This window comes from Nanorana parkeri, unplaced genomic scaffold (assembly GCF_000935625.1).
Source record: "Nanorana parkeri isolate BGI_ZX_2015 unplaced genomic scaffold, ASM93562v1 scaffold195, whole genome shotgun sequence".
In the NCBI taxonomy this organism is placed as follows: domain Eukaryota; kingdom Metazoa; phylum Chordata; class Amphibia; order Anura; family Dicroglossidae; genus Nanorana; species Nanorana parkeri.
The window spans coordinates 806,937-826,810 of record NW_017306463.1 but is presented as its reverse complement, the minus strand read 5'-3'; the positions used below and the strand labels follow the sequence as shown (position 1 = coordinate 826,810).

The 19,874-nt window shown below is 41.8% G+C and overlaps 1 protein-coding gene across 3 annotated transcripts in view; it reads right to left on the bottom strand.

The window, feature by feature from the left end:
- Positions 1-19,874, bottom strand: part of SLC12A3 (solute carrier family 12 member 3) — a 61,268-nt gene that overhangs the window by 10,322 nt on the left and 31,072 nt on the right. For all 3 annotated transcript variants that reach the window (XM_018555415.1, XM_018555413.1, XM_018555414.1), the window contains 8 exons: positions 19,632-19,739; positions 17,833-17,956; positions 15,588-15,689; positions 12,111-12,266; positions 9,187-9,286; positions 7,560-7,671; positions 3,240-3,374; positions 2,046-2,152 (listed from right to left, as the gene is read on the bottom strand). In XM_018555415.1, coding sequence (XP_018410917.1) covers positions 2,046-2,152; positions 3,240-3,374; positions 7,560-7,671; positions 9,187-9,286; positions 12,111-12,266; positions 15,588-15,689; positions 17,833-17,956; positions 19,632-19,739 — 944 coding nt within the window. The remainder of the gene's footprint in view (positions 1-2,045; positions 2,153-3,239; positions 3,375-7,559; positions 7,672-9,186; positions 9,287-12,110; positions 12,267-15,587; positions 15,690-17,832; positions 17,957-19,631; positions 19,740-19,874) is intronic.

Below are 19,874 nucleotides of genomic sequence, written 5' to 3'. Positions count from 1 at the left end.
CCCTAAGCTTCGCAGTCATACTGGTGCCACTCCAAATTGGTCATTGTCAGTGGACCAAAAATGACGTACATTGACCTGTGTTAGTTTAGAAAGTGGAGACATTTTTTTGGGCCCCCGCTGCATTTAGCTGCTTAGATGACATACTCCCACCAGAGTAATGGGCCACACACTTCAAAACATCATTAAACAGCCCCAATGACTGTGTAGCATCATAATTCTAACATTGACGAGTGGCTAAATTAGTTGGTGCAGCTACGTCACTACAGCATTGAGAATATCTTTTAAGCCTTCTTTCTTCCAGGACAGCATTCAGAAAGAAATCAGAGATCTTATTAGTCAGTGTTATCATGTGACTTTGCTGACCAATAACTGCTCACCATTGTCAGCAATATAATACTACACAGCCTCCAGGTTGGCATGGGTGGCAGGAATATGTCATCTACGCACCTAAGTACAGTGAGGGGTACTGTGAGTTAGTTTACCTTTTCATTTTTTTTTTCAACTACCCCATTATAGTGCATCTCTAGCCAAAACTTTCTAAACTATTTGAATGGTTAGAGCGATATTTATATTTCGGGACTCGGCAATACAGAGTACTGATACCAGTACTTCTAGTAGCATGTAGCCAGCTTCCCGGGCAATCAGGAAGCTGGGCACCATGTCATTACCTGCCACCCAGCTTCCTGGTTGCCTGGGAAGCTGACTCCATGCTGTTTGGCCGGAAAGGCGGCTTTCCAGCCGATCAGCACTGACCCTGCGTCCTGATTGGCTGGGAAGCCGGCTCCATGCTTTTTGGCATGCTTCCCAGCCAATCAGCATCGAGCTAGCTTCCCAGCCAATCATGAGGCGGGCCATTACACGCGACAGATCTTCCTGATTTGCCGGGAAGCCGACTCCATGCTGTTTGGCCGGCTCACTGCCGATTGGCTGGGAAGCTGGGTTCCCGACCAATCAGCATCAAGACGGCCAAACAGCGTTGAGCTGGCTTCCTAGCCAATCAGGGAAGCCAAGCTGCGAGTCATTACTCGCGGCCCGGTTTCTTGATGCGCCAGGAAGCTGGCTCCATGTTCCCTCACGGCACTGGCGGCCAGAGGAAATCTCCGTCTAACCGGAATTTCCGATATCGGAGGTAAGTATCAGAGCATTTGGACGAGTATGAGTACTTGCCCAAATACTCGGTATCGACACTGATACCGTTACTAGTATCGGTATATCCCTAGTTAGAACCCCTGTGAGTTTTATTTTTTCAGTCTGTGTCCTTTTGGGAATACTTCCCTTCATTTCCTGTCCTGTAAAAAGAACAGGAAGTGAGAGGAGATCTCTCCAAAGTGAGGGGCAATCATCTCCTGGTGACAGCTGCAAAATTGTGGATTTCCCATCACTTTATCTCCTGATGACGAAGGTCACCGGGGTAAATAGACCGGGTTATTCTTCCCAGCAGAATACAGCCACCACTGACCCAAAATATGAATGAATTTGTGCTACACCTAAAATGTTACTATAGTCTTCATTTAAAATGCTACATTTCCAACCAGTTTAATTTTAAAAAATCAGTTTTGGACCGAGTAGGGAAGAGTTAGAATCTCTGCTGAGCTTTTACTGCTGTTTGTATAACCATTGGGGAGTTTTATCCTTACTTTCTATCTCGGTGACAACAAAGGAAGTGAGAAAAATCTCTCCAACAAGGGCATAGTAAAAAAAAATGACAGACCCTCTATCAGGTTTTTATTGCCGTCCATGTTGAGGAAATCTCCCCACTCCCACTGACCAGGATATGCATCACAAATCCATCATAGATCCAAATGGATCATAGGCAGCAATGAAAACCTGACTGAGGTTCTAACCCTCTACACTCTAACCAAAATAAAAAAATACATAATCTTACCTGAAGCTTGGCTTTATTATACAGTTAAAATTTATCGTATATACGTTTTACTGCAGAAAATGAATGAAATAGAGCCTTGTGTTTTGTATTATATCATGAACAAACCCCAATAATGCTATAACATGAACCCCAAACATTATAATCATCCAAAGACACATACTGAAGCATTGCCACATAGCTTTCCACGTTTCTTGGGTGAGATGTATGCCAGTTCTTCTTATATCCCAAAAACAGGACATTCGGTTTCATGTGACCTAACCCAGCTGCCTACATAAAAGAAAAGAGCACAAAGAATTGACATATGACACCATGCCAGCCAGGGCCGTCTTCAATATTAAGTGGGCCCTGGGCAAGATTTTGCACAACCCTCCTGCCTCCATCACCTGTCCCCCAACTTTCTGACCCTGCTTTACCGATTTGGTGCAGCGACGCATGGGGTTTCTCAGCTGCCAATGGGATGTGCGGGATCCCTTGTGTGTTTCTGTACCTTTAAGGAGGTGGGGCGTCCTCCTGACAAGCCTGCACCCAATTTGATATCTTCTGCCCCATGTGCTCCAAGATGGAGACTCTCATAGTTTAGAGTTAGGACCGCACTATAAGAGGTGCCTTGGCGCGGCAGTGCGGCTTACACATCCTTTGCAGAAGACGTGTATCCAAACCTCTGTCATTGTCCTTAGTGGTGAGACAAGTTGTTTTACATGCTAGTTTGTGAGTGTGCCATGATGCCTTTCTACTGTTCCAACTTTCTGACCCAGACCCCCCGTATCCACCTACATTCAAACCCCGCAGCTCCCTGCTGCACTGGCCTCCACTGACTCCAGGGTGGAGCTCTCCAAACTCGCTCCCGTGATGGACTACAATCTCAATGCAAATTAGTAAACTGAACATGAGATTGTAGTCCATCACAGGAGTGAGCTTGGAGCGGTGTCTACTTTACAACACACACAGGGACCATGGGGAACAAAAGTAGCCACCCTCCAGAAGGAAGGACAGTGTCAGCACCAATTCAGAGATGATTTGAGGATCTACAGCCGAGTGATACACAAATAAGATACAGAATTGTCAACAGTTAAGGTACTTGAATGTATTTTTAAGATCCTGAGTCGCTTTAAGTTGATCTTAGAGGAAACTCTGGCATCCTGTTAGGAAGAAGTGTTGGGTGTATTACTGAGCACTAATGCAGGCTGAGCACCAGAATGGTTTGCAATGTTTCTAATAAAGGGGAGCGAAAATTGGGGAACCCTTTTTTTTGGTGGGATCTGTATGAAGCCCATTTTAAGTTGGAATCACTAGAAACAACTTTCAAATCTAATTCTTTAAGCCTGCCTTTTATAGTTACACATGTAAGCTTTACCTGGATCAGCATTTGAGCTCCACTGCGCAGATCTTCAGCAATCAGACCTGTATAAAAGGCTCGAATTTTTCTCTTGTTCAACCACTTGATGTGACCTTCTGGGTTCAGTTCCTGGAGTTTCTGTTTTCGTGGCCCCTTTGCAAAGAACATATAGAGAATCATTTTTTCTTTTTTAGCAGTAATTAGACCGCAGAATATATCACATTATCTTTTTTGTCATTGTGTTAATAAAAATAGTATTTTGTAGGTTTTACATTTGAAGTATGGATCATTTTGCCTATATTTTGGTGCAGTCACAGTGACACATACAGGACATAGAAGGAAGACCTGAACAGAGAAAACCACAAAATACGTTTGTCCAATTAGTGATATTTAAGATTCTAAGGTAGAGTTCTGTGTTTTCTAGCCTTTCATATTCCCTGAGGCCTTGTTCACACCGAAAGCGTGTGTGTTCCAGAGCCGTAGCTGCTGGAACGCACCGCGGTCACTGAGAAACTTCCCCTTGCGTTTTGGGGCGGGAGGGGGCGTGGCGGTGCATTGTTTTCAATGGCACCGCTTCCACGCCCGCAGTGCGATCGGACGCCTGGCAAAACTTTGCCAGCGTTCCGTTCCACTGCAAACACAAAAAATAGGGCTTGTTATTAAACCTGGAACATACCCCGTTGGCTGAAAAACCAATTCAAATGTAAAGGCGGCCATACACCTTACAACCATCGCACGATTTTCGTTGTGCGATGGTTGTAAGGTGATTAAAAGTTCGTATGACCTGCCCACCTTGGACAGGCAGATCGTACTCGTGATCATCGCAAGTCCTCCGCGCTGAGAGGAGGACTTGCAGATGATTGCAATGGTGAGCGTGCAGTGTGCGCTTGCGGACCTCTGGCCGTTCGGCTTTCGTCTTGCGATCACGCTTTTCTAGTGTGCTCATTATACGAAAAGCACAGTAAATGCGGTCGCACGCTGCCCATACACCTTAAGATTATCGTGATTATCATACGATAATCGTCAGGTGTATAGGCAACTTTAAACACAAACTTACAGGCATTATACATTACATTACTAGACATGTAAATGTCCTTAGCCAGGATCAGGTTTTTTACACAGATGTTGTTTTTTGTCCCAGCCTGGGTTAGTATAATGTGGCAATCGGATTTTTGAACTCAACTGGGGAAGATGAGTACACTTACCGCCAGTAATAGCCTTGATAATAACTCTACCAAAACTATCTACCAAAAATGTTCAAAAATCAGCTATTCAGTATACTATTTATAAATAATTGAAATTATTTTTATAAATATATATATAGTGTATATACAGAAATGTGCCGACCGATAAACATGCGTTTACCTAAACTGCCTTAAAGCTCTAGTGACCGCTAAAATAAAATACAATAACAAGGAAACGTGTGAATATAAAAATCATGTAACAAACAACACATATAAAACATCAATTCTCCAATTTGTGAACCATGTACAGCATAATGTGCATATATACCAACGCACCAAGGGGTTGACCTCTGCATCAGCAGTGTATTATAATTCAATGTGTCACAAATAGTGTTCTATAAAAATGCGCAACAAAATGAGAAACAATCCAGTGTCTAATCATAAACAAGTGCTTAAACGGTTAATATTCAGTGTGGTTTTTTTATCAATCCTCCACAACCTCAATGCAAACACAGACTCAACAGTGGAGAGGTTCACCTCAGTTTGAGATCCAGATAGAAGGTCTCAGTGCGCTACCATAGTCCCTTTATATATGGGTGGGACACCCCCATCCACGGGTACTACAACCGACTTGTCCTTAAATCTGATGATCGTGTGTCCTCTCATTCCGGTTGTAAATCAGACATCTCAGTTTCAGACCCAGATGTTTTATGCCATTTTAGCGGTCACGAGTTTCAAGGTAGTTTAGGTAAACGCATGTTTACAGCTTGGCACATTTTGGTACATATATACCAGGAACATCCTTGACGAGGGAACCCAAGGCAGCTTTGAAAAGGCTCGAAGGGCACATGCAGTAAAAGCTTTTTACATGCCTGATCCAGAGCCCAGAATTTTAACTGGATAGTTTGCAGCTTGTTAACTTATACAGGGAGACATGAGACACCCACTACAATGTCTACACAGGGCTGTTGGCATCAAATATAATCCCTCCACAAAGGATTAGTAGGGAGTAAAGCTGGATCCCTTGCCATGGATTTAGTCTATTCCCCTTATGTTCGGCAGACTAACATCTGGGCAGGTTGCAATGTAGGGCTTACTAGAGAAAACAAGGATTAGGAGCAGGGCCGGATTTACTCTCCCTGCCGCCCCAAGGCCGGGTTCCATAATACGCCCCCCTGTCGCCAACCCCCCCCCATCAATTGAGAATGGCAACCAGATGGCAGGGGGGGGCGTATTGTATTGTATCGTAACCTGGCCTTGGGGCGGGGCTAGTTTCAATTTTTGACTGTTTCTTTATTTTTATCACTTTTTATTTTTTTATTCAATTATTTCTTCTTATTTTTTTACATTTTTATTTATTTAATTTTTTAATCAATTTAATTTTTTAAAATTTTTTATTTATCTTTTTACTTTTTTATAATTTACTTTTTTATAGTTTTTATCTTATTATTGTTTATTTTTTATAATTATTTTCTTACTTTTTAATCACCTTTTTTATTTTTTTATTTATTTAACATTTTTTTTACATTTTTTTTTTTTTTAAATCAATGTCATTTTTTTTCCCCACCTAACTTTATTGCTATCACACAGGAGATAACAAGCCCCTGTGTGATAGCAAGGTAGACGGCTACTTCCTCCGGCGTCATTCCACATTAACAGGACGCCGGAGGAAGTATCTGACAGCTGGGGGGAGGAGTTGCGGCCCGCCGCGCCGTGATTGGCTGGCGGCCGCACACTACGGAGCCTTGGGCCGCCCCGTCGTGATTGGACGGCGGCGGACTGTAGTGTGCCTGCCGGCAAAGTACTTCTTTAGAATTTTGCCCATGCACTTACAGTCAACAGCTGGCTCCAACTCTCTCTGCTCTTCTTCCCTGAACTTCCTATCTGGTACAAGATCACAAGGGACAGCACAATCTCCATCAGCTGTCCACTGCCAGCTTGGAAGAGAGAGAAAGGGGGCAGGGGATTGGTTTGCCTTGCTGTGTCTTTGTGTTTATGGAGACACACACAGCTTACTAGCACACACAAGAGTCACTTCATGGGACCCTGCAAGGGAAAGGAGCCTTCCTAAAACAGGATATCAGGGCCAGTGCTTAGGGGACCAGCTGATTCTGCAGGAAACTAAAAAATTTAAAAAATCAAGGAGCAGCGTCCATTGAAAGGGATATTATCAGCATTCCAAAACAGCTTAAAAACCTTTTGACTTTAATATCACTTTAAATACTGGTGCTTTCTCTGTTCCTCCTCCATTAAGACAGGACACATCAACTGCAGGGACAGCCCACTTCTAAAAAAAGCCTCCACCAACAGGTATTAGTTTGCAAAATGTTTGAGAGGTGGAAATAGTGGAGGTGAAAAAGAGTGCATGGGAAAAGTTTTGGTAGTGTTAGGATCTCTCAGGCCTGGTTCACACCTAGACGTTGTTGAGCAGTAGCAAAGGCGATTTTAACCGCCCAACACAAGAAATCCCAAGATTTTCAATGGCCCCAGTTCACACCAGAGCAGAAAAACGCCAAAAAAGGTACATGAGCTTCTTTGGGGTGGTTAACAGTGTGTTTTTGCCCCATAGACTTGAATGGAAACACCCGAAAACGCGCAGCAGAAGCATGTTGCATGTTTTTGTACACGCATTCGTCCATTGCCCGTAATGTTTCTTAAGCTGCCAGTTTAAAGGCACGTCTGCATGTACGCTTGTACAAACGTGCGTCAAAATGTGCAAATAACCGCAGGCTGAACGCGTGTGTACAAACGCGCAAAAACGATGCCGCCTAGGTGTGAACCCGGCCTTAGGGATCCTAGAATGGTAGCAGCACTGGTGGCCGTTGCAAGTTGTTCCTCCATCTTTAGATTGGCACAGTGCATCAATAAAAGTATAATGCATGTGAAGGTTCTCATTCATCCAGGTCATGGTATATCTGTAAAATAAATCCAAGTAGCTTTCCCAATCCAGAATGACTTGTACAAACATTTTCTGGGAATACATTATTACCTAAGTTACCTTTTTATAGTGATTGGTTTAACTAAATACATTTTCTCATCTCCCTCACTTTATTGTGTATAGGTTTTTTCCTGTGGCAATCATTTTAACAATTCAGTAAAGGTCAGCTCAGCTCAGTAGGAGTTGGTGAAGCTCAGAAGCCTCGGTGACACTTACAATAATTATATTTCCACACATCATTAGGCTTTGCTTTTTTGTAAAAGTCCCCACAAAATCCACAAGAGCCGGTCGGAAATTGGGAGGTCCAGTCAGGACTAAACACTGAGGCCTAGGCAAATAAAAAAATAAAAATAAAATAACAATTAGCAGAGAGAAATCCCATACAGTGACTTTTGGGGGCAGGTTGACTTAAATGCACGTTGACTTAAAACGACACTGAGATGACAGATTAATAGAGGCTGCCATTACTAGACTATCCTTGGAGAATGCTAGTTCCCTGGCTGGTATTCTGACTCTCTGACTTCAATGCTGACTGAGTCACTGACCCAGAATAAATATAAGAGATTTGTTCCAACACCCATTTACAGTGTGCTTGTTCCAGGTAAAACATACTAGAGTTAGACGCTACCATGCATTTTCACAAGGATGACAACATACGCTATAGAGGCCTCCATACTTCTCCCAGGAGAGTCACTTTAAAAAAACGCCAATCCAAGGCCTACAAAATAATGCAGTTAGCCATTCTGCCAGAGGAAACATTTCAGACTTGGTTGAGTATAATGAGGGGAATTTATCAATGCTGGAGCAGACATGCCAACCAATCAGCTTCTATCATTCATTTTCAAAGCTTAACTGAACAAAGAGAGAAGCTGATAAAGATTCCGTCTGCTCCAGTGTTCATAAATTCCCCCTGATGTGTCTAATAAATAGTTACCACCAGAATTGGGTATCAGCTACAGTATATCTTTCTCAGCCACTTCAGCTTGCCGTCCACTCTGAATACATATTTTAATGACAGTGTAGTCCTAAAGAAATTAATGGGAACAACCGATGAAAAAAGTCACACTTTGCCTTCTAACTAAAGTGCTGAATAACACGGAGACTTTCAATTAAGACATTTACTATACATTGCACTTGCAGTAATCATTGTTTAAAGTACATATAAACCCCAACAGTTAACTTCTCTTATTTGGCCCCTTTTGCTTTGTTAAATACACTATTGAAAGGGTTTTGTTTAAAACGTCCAATAAAACACTGGCTCATTTTTCCAGAAATTTGCGAGCTGTATAACTTTTGGATCCCAGAACCAAGTCCCTCTTTGTCTGTGAAGGTTCTCATTTATCCAGGTCATGGTATATCTGTAAAAAATAAGTCAAGGCAACTGGTCATCCAACCAGCTTTCTCAATTCAGAATGGATTCCCCCATTCCCTATTCTGAATGGAGAAAGCTGGTTGGATGACCAGTGAAACGTCTTCAAGAAAAATACAGCAAGTCCAGTTGCCTTGACTTGTTTTTTACAGATACGCGTCCATCTTTGTTATGGAGACAGGAGTGGTTTCGAGTCCTTTTTTTGTCCTCATACAGCAGGGTGAGTGAGTGTTATCATCCTAGGAGAGGAATGGTGTTACTGGCAAAAACAGGAAGTGAAAATCAGGAAATCAAAGCTTGCAAAAAGAAAGCTAATGCAGCCAGCATATCTAAGGACTGGTAAGCTTTATTATATTCATGTTTTGGTTTTTGGGTTTAGATACATTTTAAATAACAGAGAAGTGAAATAACAATTTCTGTCCCTTTCCTCACGGGGCGTGGGATACACAACCAGACGCGCCGATTTTATGTTACCTGAAATTTTTAATATGTTCTTCTACTTGATTGAGTCCCACACAGTAGGACAGAGCCATGTTGTAGGATCCAGCTTGCACAGAGGAACCCCAGTTTGCCGCTAAAGGAAAAAAAAATGTTTTTACATTACAAGCTATTAACATTAAAACAGTTACCTTGTAACCTGTATAATAAGAACCTTACCATTGAAGTAAGCACTAAGACCAGTTTCTTTATTATATCTCAAGCATGCTTTTCAACATTTTAAAGCTGAGTTTCAGGCAAACATCTAAATACACATAAGGAAGCGTTGTACTTGCCAAAGGATTTCTATCTCTGTCCATCCAGTTGTGATTTACGCAGCTCTGTCACACTCAGCACAACCTTGCCTGACAGGCAAGATAAATGTTTCATTAACATTAAAGGCCTCCTCCTCTTTGTACCCTAAGACTGGACAGTGAAAGGAGAAGCAGCAGACTGATAAGTTCATCTCTATGTCACTGCTTTCTCCTCCTCTCAGCATCCTCTTTGGACTGCAACACCACTGATTGGCTCCTTGTGCTGCTTCTCCATCTGAGCTTTACTGGACAGGGACTTCAAGTGACTGATACCAAGACAAATTCAGGTACTTACACTGCTTGAATCTAAACATACACTTAATGATATATTATTGAATACAGAGGTGAATTAATTTGTATCACTTACATCATAGGTTAAAGTGATATAATTAAATAATTGTGTCACTTTAACCTATACAATCTTAAACACTACTTTAATTTTCCCACAAACCTCCACTTCCTCTGACAGAGATTTGGACCATTTTACTATAAGAGGGACTCTTTTATAGTTATACACACTTTTATCCTATGATAAAGAATTGTCATATCTTATGTCTTCCTGACAGTGGTGTCCTGAGGCTATCTGTTGTGGCCAATGCTAAACTATAGAACGTTAGACAGATACTACTTATTATCTCTTCTAAAAACCACAAGCAAGTCCATCTATAAGGTAAAGCCAATAGGACAATTGCCTGAGGTCACCAGCAGCAACATACCCCATTGGCATGCCCTAAACTGTATGTCCAGTCAAATTGTTTGTCTTTATTGTCCATTGATGGACATAGGAATTCTTAGATTGTCGGGTTATACTGCTTCCTACAGGAGAAAAGGACACTGGCAACAAAAAAGCAGGCGTCCAGCACAGTTTCGAATAGAGTGGGAAATGATTAGAACCCCTGTTAGTTTTATTACTGCTCTCCAGAGCTCCGATAGAGTTTTTCTCTTCACTTACTGTCAGTGACAACAGTTTCACCAGACAGAGAGGGAAGAAAATCTGCAAGAGCCACACAGACAGCAATAAAAAGCTGATAGTGGTTTCAGCCTTACTCTAAAATATATATATTTCTGACTGTGTTGCTGTTGCCAATTTCCCCTCATTTCCTGTCTGGTGAACCCACTGTCATCTTGTCAGTAAGTGAGAGGAAATCTATCTATTGGAGCTCCGGATTGGAGTAAAACCCAGCAGAGTGTCGAATCCTTCACCTAAAGTCTTTGAAAGGTTTTTGGATATCTGTGTAAAAAAAGATTAGCTTTAACTAAATAAGCTTATCAATGAGTGTTCATTTTAGAATAAAAAAAAGAAGAGGAAGCTTGGAAAAATGTGAGTCACATGCAATGGAAGTTTTACATTATCACAATCAAAAGTCCATGTATCCCATCGCACTCCTGAACAGAGAATGCCCAATGTAGCAGGGCGGGTGCAGCAGCAACAACGGATGCCTCCGTCAAAACGTACAAAAAAATAATAAAGTCACCGGCACCCCAAATAATCAAGTCAATAAGTTTATTGATCCAAGTAATAACACCTCTAGCAATGTTTCGGGACCATGCGGCCCCTTCCTCTGTTTGCCTGAGGAAGGGGCCGCATGGTCCCGAAACATTGCTAGAGGTGTTATCACTTGGGTCAATAAACTTATTGACTTGATTATTTGGAGTGCCGGTGACTTTATTACATTGTCACAAGACAGCCAGTAATCCAAAATGTGAAGTCTGCCACCAGAATAGGGGAATTTTACACCGAGGAAATCTGTTGCAGTGACACTTGTCTAAGAGGGGATTTCCTCTCACTTCCTGTATCCCCCTTCAGTGTCAGACAGACAGCAAACAAGCCTGATGGGTTTTAACCATTCCCAGAAACTAAAAGATTTGTTTTGGCTATACATTTTGGAATAAACACTATAAAAGTAAATTAAATTATACACTGGCTATATATACAGTACATACTTTAATTACTCTTTGGATTTAATTTTTAGGCTCTCATTCAATAGGGGATTCGGCTCCATAATTAAATACAGTCTCTGTCACAAAATTGATAATGATAATAAAAGGTTCCCCTGTAATGAAAATATGTTACACCTAACTGTCCCTCCTTGTGTGCCGCCAATGTTCACTCTCTAGAAGTGCCTGGCGAAACCTCTTCATCTGACACACTTCCAAGAGTGGCAGATGCCTCTTCACTCGGTGGTTCCTCCTGCCAGCCCTATGCCGCTATTGTGTCTTGCAGTGACGTAGGGACCGGCAGCAGGAACCACAGTGCTCCTCAGTGGACCAGGAATCCTCACCCTAGGAAATGTGTTGGATACAAAGGATTCTCTGAGCATCGTCGCTGTAGAAAAGAGCAAAGATTAGCAGTCTAGGCATCAGGACAGGTAAGTATATCATCTGTTCTTTACAGGGGAACCTTTTTTCTCACTTTTCATTTTTTGACAGAGTCACCTCAACTTTTAACACACGGCAAGCTACATTCAGACATTGTACAGTGACTCATTTGTTATAGCTTATCATTTATATTGGAAGTACTTATAACTATATGAACACTGTGCCACATCCCTCTTCTCCAAAGGGGACAAGGAGAGCAGAAGGGCAGATAACCCATTGTGTACATACCAGGCTTCTTGTACAAGACGTAGGCCAGCAGAAAGATGACTATACCAATAGCGATCAGGGCACACTCCCAAGCCAACAGGAACATGATAACCACAGATGCTACCGCTCCAAACAGTGATGCCCATTTACTGTAATATTTAAATGACGGTCTCCAGCCTGGCAGGGAAACAGCATTATATATATATAAAAGATCAAATGTAATGTTTATACTGTACTGAAAGATACACATGAAACAGATCCAGCATGTAAAATATGAAAATTAAAAGCTGATTTGTAATGTATAGTTAAAGAATAAATGATCGCTGGAAGTTGGGCTCAAAACAGGCAAGCATATGACAAAGGACTAATGTGCAGTATTGCCTGCTGTCTCCCTGCAGCTGATCTTTCCCCATTACTGAATTACAATGCATTGTTCTGCACTGTGTCTCTGTAGAGGCGGCCATCTTGGAAGAGGCAGGGCTTTGTTTCTTCATGTCAGAGCCTCCAGCAAAGAGAACAGTGAACAGCTCACTAGGGAAATCACCAAATCGCAGGAGACTAGCAGTGAGAGGCAGCAGTGCCTGAGATCTCACGCTGCAGATATACAGCTATGAGGCTGTAGGTACAGGATTGTCTGGGTACACTCACATACCAGGAAGTGCACTGCTTTTTTTAAGAGGAATTCCATACAAAAGGTGCATTTTTCAGAGTACAGCTTAGCCACAATTAACACTTCCCTAAAACATAACGAGCATTCACTTTTTGAGTTCAGTTCTTCTTCTAATTGTGTCCTTTTTGTTCTGTTAAAGATACCATTGAAAGCCTTTAAATACAGTACAGTATATTTGTTCGATAAGTGCAAAAAATACCTGTTGATCTTTCTAGAAATCTTCTGATAACTTCCTGGGCTGCCTGCCTGTGGTGAATGATATCAGCTACATCGTTCTTTGCTACCTCTGAGGACTACAGAACCACTCTCGTTTATGTTAGGAAGCATAGGAGAGGAGTATGGTTCTGTAGTGCTATATTATTTCTGTTATCCTGATACAAAAGGGTGAGTGAGCATTGTTATCCTAAAGCTGGCCATACACCTTGCAACCATCGCACGACTTTCGTTGTGCGATGGTTGTAAGGTGATTAAAAGTTCGTACGACCTGCCCATCATGTACAGGCAGATTGTACTTGAAAACATCACAAGCCCTCCCCGCTGAGGGGAGGGCTTGCAGATGATTGCAATGGTAAGCGGGCAGTGTGCGCTTACGCACCTCGGGCTGTGCGGCTTTCGTCTTGTGATTGCGCTACCAACCCGCCGAAAATCGTACGATTTTCAGCTGGTTTTCTAGCGTGCTCGTTTTCCAAAAATTGTGCCACCGTACAGTAAATGCAGTCGCAAGCTGCCTATCAACCTAATGATTATCGTATGATCGCGGGATCACCCGCGATTATCGTACAATGATCGTCGAGTGTATGGGCACCTTTTAGACTGCAAGTCTGTTACTGGCAGAATCACCAGGTGAAAATAAAGGAAAAAAGAAACCTAATGCCGTACCACATCAAAGGACTGGTATTCTGCAATACATTTTTATTTTTGGATTTAGACTCTAGCGAAGCATAACACTTTCATAAGACACATCAGGTATATAATTATCTGCTTCATCATTCATGTATAAAATGTTAACAAATACAAATTACAACACTCTATTTTATGCAAGCCCTGCAAGCTGCCAATTTCCTCATTGTCAAAAAATTGAGGTTCACAATCAAGTGAATATATAACTGCAACTTACAGCACACATTCCGTTTATACGCTTTCCCTCAAAACTAGTTCCTGCGGAAAGCTAAGGAATCTGCGTTGAGGTTTTTCCTCTTTGCGGCCAGACAGGTCATTGCGGGACACTGGAAGACCACTCGAACCCCCCCCCTATGCTCGCGTGGTTGAATAGGCTAAACGATATTATGCGTATGGAAAGAAATGATCGATGTGGATACTGACTGTTATGAATCTTTCCAACAGGTGTGGCGATCCTGGATCCACTTTCAGGATTCTGATGTTTTTTCAGAACTATTGATCACTGTCAACGTGTAAGCTCTTTCATGCCACTGCTGCCCTTATGCCTTTCACATGCTCTTTCTACGACTCATTGTCCATAGCCCTTACTTCCCAATAGCTCCCCGGATCTACACTGAGTGGCCAGATTATTATGACCACCTGACGTTTGTAGGCAAATTAGCTATAATTTGGCGCTGAAGTTGCTAGAGGGCCTGACCATTATAAATAGGTAAGCAGGTTGTTTACCACGACAGTAGAAGTTATTTTTTTCTGAAGATACGGGTAAACAACGCGATTTAACAGCCTTTGAATGTGGGATGATTGTTGGCGCTCGGAGCCATGGAGCGAGTATCAGCAAAACAGCAGAATTCGTTAAATGTTCAAGAGCAGCTGTTAAAGTGTTTAAAGACTGGACTGTCAGCCGAAAATCTGGGTCTGAATGTGCGAATTGTGACCGTTAGCGACTAGTCAATGTTAGGGCAGAACAGAGAGTGGCAAGACTGGTACAAGACAACAGAAGGGCAACAGTGCAGTGCCAGATTCCTCGCATCACCTTTCAACATCTCGTGGAGTCACGAGGCGGCCCAACAAAGTCATCTCGTGGAGTCATCTCGTGGCCCAACGAAGTACTGATGGGGTGGTCATAATAATCTGGCCACTCAGTGTATATTCCTTCCTTGCCCTTTCCTGGTGTCTTTGATGTATTGTCTTGTCTTGCGTCTATAGGTTCGTTTCTCCTCCCCTCTGTCTCTCCTTGTATTCCACATTGTTCTGGTACATTCTGTTGCAGCCTATCATTGGATGCATACCACTTAGGTTTCCTTTGCTGTCGTTATTAGCAATATTTATAACCTCTGCCGATGATGGTATGTATTAGATCCTGTAGGCCACATTATACGTGTACCTTTTTGTCTATGTACCTGATGTATGTTTTGCTTAATTCTAAATTAGTTCCTGCATAAAGAAGTTCACACTTCCTCCTTCCAAGCATCACCTCCACTTTTAAGGATGACGTATGAGATGTTGTTGCACGTACTGCGATAGTGAGCTTCATATGATCAATCAGAGCAGTTCTCTTCATGGTGATTCCTTATAATGGTTTAGAGCAGAGGTAGCCAAATTGCGGCCCTCTAGTTGTGGTGAAACCTCAAATCCCATCATTGCCGCTGGAAGTCATGCCTGTGGCTGTCAGAGCCTTGCAATGCCTTATGGAACTTGTAGTTCCTCAGCAGCTGATGTTTGGCTACCCCTGGTTTAGAGAAACACATTAAGCATTTACTGTGTCGCTAACAGGGCTATTTTCAACCTGAATACTGTACAGTATATTAATATCCGCCTACATAATGGCAACCTATATGAAATCAGGAGTTTAGGAGGATGCCTGTTCCAGTATAGGTTTTATCTTGTTGTGATTGGATAAAAGGTTCACATTAAAATGGCCTACTTACCTGGTGAATTAGTTATAGATGCATGAAAACAGCTAAAATTAATCAAGGCATATGAACACAGGAAGAAATTAGAGATGATTGGTGCAATGGTGTTTAGTTCACCTGCAGAAGACAAAATGATAGTAAAATATAATTATTGTTTTGTCCATAGAAGATCAGATCAGAAGCAAACAGGGAATTGTGCACTGATAGCTTGGAAAAAATACATGAGTATAAAAAAACAGGAAAATTATTGTTAAAATTCTACCTTTCAATTAACAACTGAGAACAAAGTTTAATTAAGTTCTTACCAGGTATCATTAACAGGTCTGGTGTCCTACAAAGAAATCTCAGAGGTGTATTTAAAAAGAGTTAATAAAAGAGTCTGCATGCTCTGGCTATACACTGACATTTGCCTTGTACATTCATCAATGGGGTGGATGTAAATAAGGGTTTTAAGGCTAATTTATGGGATGGTGAGATTACAGTAGCAGACATGGTGGGTGATCTATCGGAATCAATATCAAACCTTTAAAAGAGAACTATGGGGTAAGTGTTTTTCCCCACAGTTCTCCTAAGGGTCAAGGGAGGACATATACTAGCCTCCTCCCATGACCCAAAGCTCAGTATATCCTGAGCTACAGCTCGCGGTATACTGAGACCACCACAGCCGGGACGGAACTAGACAAAACTGTCGAGATGCACCCAGCTGCGTGAGTGACACCTGGCTCTGCCTATCTAGAGGCAGTCAGCTGTGCTCGCCCCCTCCCCCGTCCGTTTCCGCCAGTCAGCGCTGAAGGATCGGAGCGGGGGGGGGGGGATATCCCTGGGGGGAGCGGTGACTGACAGTCACGGCTGTCTGCAGGGAGATTATTGAGAAGTGAGCGAGCGACGGTATGCGTTCGCTCACTTCCTGATCTATTGAGCCGATGTGTGACAGTTTCATTGTCACACGTTGGCTCGAACTATGAGGATGAGTGATTTTCACTCACCTCATAGTTCTCCTTGAATAAAGTTCATTGCTAAATGGCATAAGTCAAACTCAGACTGGGCCCCGGAGCTGTAATGGTTGTTACATTATATATGCCAGTGTTATTGAGACCTGGTTCTTGTATTGAAGAATTAACATCCATTGACATTATTTGAAGAATAGAAAATCAAGTTGTTTAGTTAACAAGACTGTGTGGTTGGCAAATGTAGGAAAATACCAATCCCCACCAGCAACCAGCACACCTTAGTATAGTAATAATCTGATCTTTTATTCACATACAGCCTCCAGCATTACAGGCCGATGCTTTGGGACCTCGAGTCTCTTTCTCAAGGCAGAGTGATGCACTAACATTAGACACAAAGCTTATATAGTGCCAACAACAATCAGAGACAGCCACAAGCACAAAGCCTATGTGGCATGAGGACAAACAGTCCATTCAATTAGTATCAACTCAGGCAGGCATAGCTGATGGTAGATCTAAAGTAGATTGTATAATCAGATTGTATAGAGTGTGGTTAACGTTAGTCTTCCTGGGCAAGTCTGATGCTTATTGGTGAAGAGAAACAACCCCGGTTCTTAGTAAGAACACAATGAAACATAAGGTCCTTCATGATCAGAAAACTTGATAGATAGACAGGCACACACTATGCTCTCATGGAATTATACAAAGACACTATGGGGTTGATTTACTAAACTTATAAACACACCACGAACATGTATACACCTCTGTAGTGTGTTCCCTCCCAGCATGATCTATGGGTGGAATCTAAACACCTTTGTAGTGTGTACACACCCAGCAGGTGTGTTGTGCAAAGCCCTGCATGAATTGCAAGGTGATGTTGTGTAAATTAGCTCTACGTTGTGTTGCTTGCGTTGATGAATGCAGGAATGTAAATGCATGAGCTAACAATTTTTGTCTAAACTGTGAAGCAGCATTATATATGCATCATGTGCATGATTTTTCCACATATGGCATTAGTGGAAATATGCTTTTAGAGACTTTTTGGTTGATAAATACGTTTTGCTGTGTGAAAATCACACGCACCTGGTGCGTGCGTGTGTTTAGGTTAGTAAATCACCCCCTATGAATCATGATTCAAGTGGATGGATTGAGAGTGTAAAATGTCTACTCTCAGCCTATTCCCATTACTTCCTAACCAAAATAATAATTCTCACTAGAAGTTTTATTTCAGAAAAAAACTAAATTGTGACATTGGGATTCAAACCAAAATACTAATAGTATTAAAAGTTTTTTTAAAAAGATTTTTGACCCACCAATGAGGATAAATGCAGATGCAATGAGGAAGGTGAGCAGATATCCACGGATAGGTTCATTGTTCTTCCCATAGCCTTGCCCAAAAAATCCAATCAGTGGGTAGAGGTTGTCCTTACAGAGGCACTGTGCAGAAACAGAGAAACGGATGACTGCTCTGGACAAACCGACGTTAACACATGTAAGTAGAGGACTATGACATGAAGGAATTATTATCTCTGTTATATAGACATGATGCCATAAAGTGACCAAGAGAAATGTGCAAATGGCAGGTGGTGGAAGTGATCATGCTGGGTTCTGCTGGGAGTGGTAGATGTTGGTAACAGGGTAACAAATGTAAGGGTTTCTACTAGGTGTGTTACCATTCGGGTTGATGCATCTTCCAGGTAACATGCAAGGACATCTCTAAATCTAATTGTTTACAGTTGAGTCTTTTCCCACTGGTGGTCAGTCATGGCAATGTGTTTGAGAATAAGCTTTTTCATGTGAAACACGTACAGGCTTTCCTTCTTGATATCGGTTACATTGTGCATCTGATTTACACAATAAACCTGCAGCTGAACAGAGAACACCATGTTTGTTTGTTTTCTTGAATTTAATTGCATGCATTTGGACCTGGCAAGGTCTGAGATCTGCGAGTGTCTTCTGCTTTTAGCCCTTGTTCACACTGAGCGTTTTGTAACACTTTTTCTGCCCGAAAAAAACCCCCATTTTATGGCCATGTTCACACCTGAGCGTCTTGTTGCTTGATGCAAAATGCTGTCGCTTGAAAAAATTAAGTACACAAGCTTCTTTTTGGCAGATTCTGCACTTCTTGGCCCCATAGACTTATTATTATGATTATTATACAGGATTTATATAGCGCCAACAGTTTGTGCAGCGCTTTACAATATAAGGAAGACATTACAATCACAATACAATTCAAGACAAGATGGTAAGGAGGGCCCTGCCCATGAGGGCTTACAGTCTAAATGGGAGGGGGAAGGGATACATGAGGAGGCTTTTTTTTAGACGTCACTGGAAATGTTCAAAAACGTGCCTTTGCTGCGTTTTTGCACATTTCGCCTAGTCACATCAATGTGCCCGCATTGTGAACAATTTGATTTGTACAGCCAATGACTGTTATCAGTGCTGATAAGTTAGACTGACTAATGCTGGCCACAGACATAACAATACGATTGTTCAATATTATAATATTTTCTATACAGCTATACTCTTTATTGAAGTGCAACCAAAGCCAAAACTTTCTGTCTTTCTTTTAGTTTTGGCTAGAGTGGAGGGGATTAGAAGTCCTCTCAGATTTTTATTGCTGTCTGTGTCCTCAGAGAATCTCCCCAATGGGACACAGCAAAAAAAACTCACAGGGGTTATAACCCTCCCGTACTCTATCCAAAACTAAAAAAAGTTATTTTCACAGCAGAACAAAGCATTGCTTACAAAAATCAGGAAAACATCTCTCAGCAAAAGCTTAGAGTTTTATAAGCAATATGATCCTGTATAATACAAAAAAGGGATATAACAATCATTTTGATAAAAGAGTGATATTCTTCAGAAATCAATTGCAATAGATGGGAGGTTTGAGCACTAATCAGTTCCATGAAAATAGAACAATAGGTAATTAAAGGAAATGTAGTCAAATGAAAAGTTATTGTTGATTGCTGCTATGATACAACTTTATGTTAGTACTACAGGACTAAGCCTTAGGATTGTTCTACTGATACATTTTTATGCACACGTTCATAGTTGCTCTGAATTATATGTAACACATGCAGGTTTATCTTCCTGCCATCAGTAGCCATACCTGGAACACCTTTGGTGCTGAGACCAGACAAGCCAGAGCGGATGATAACGTGGCACCAAAAATCCCTGCAGTTACCAGAGGGGCAAATCCTGACACCATGCTCATTGTCTAAAGATAAAATTATAGAGTGTAATCAACAGTTAAAGATTGCATTTCTAACAAAACCTTACAATCCATTATCAGGACTGTATTTGTAGAAGAATTTTAGTGTATGTACATCTTACCACAAAACTGACTATAGGC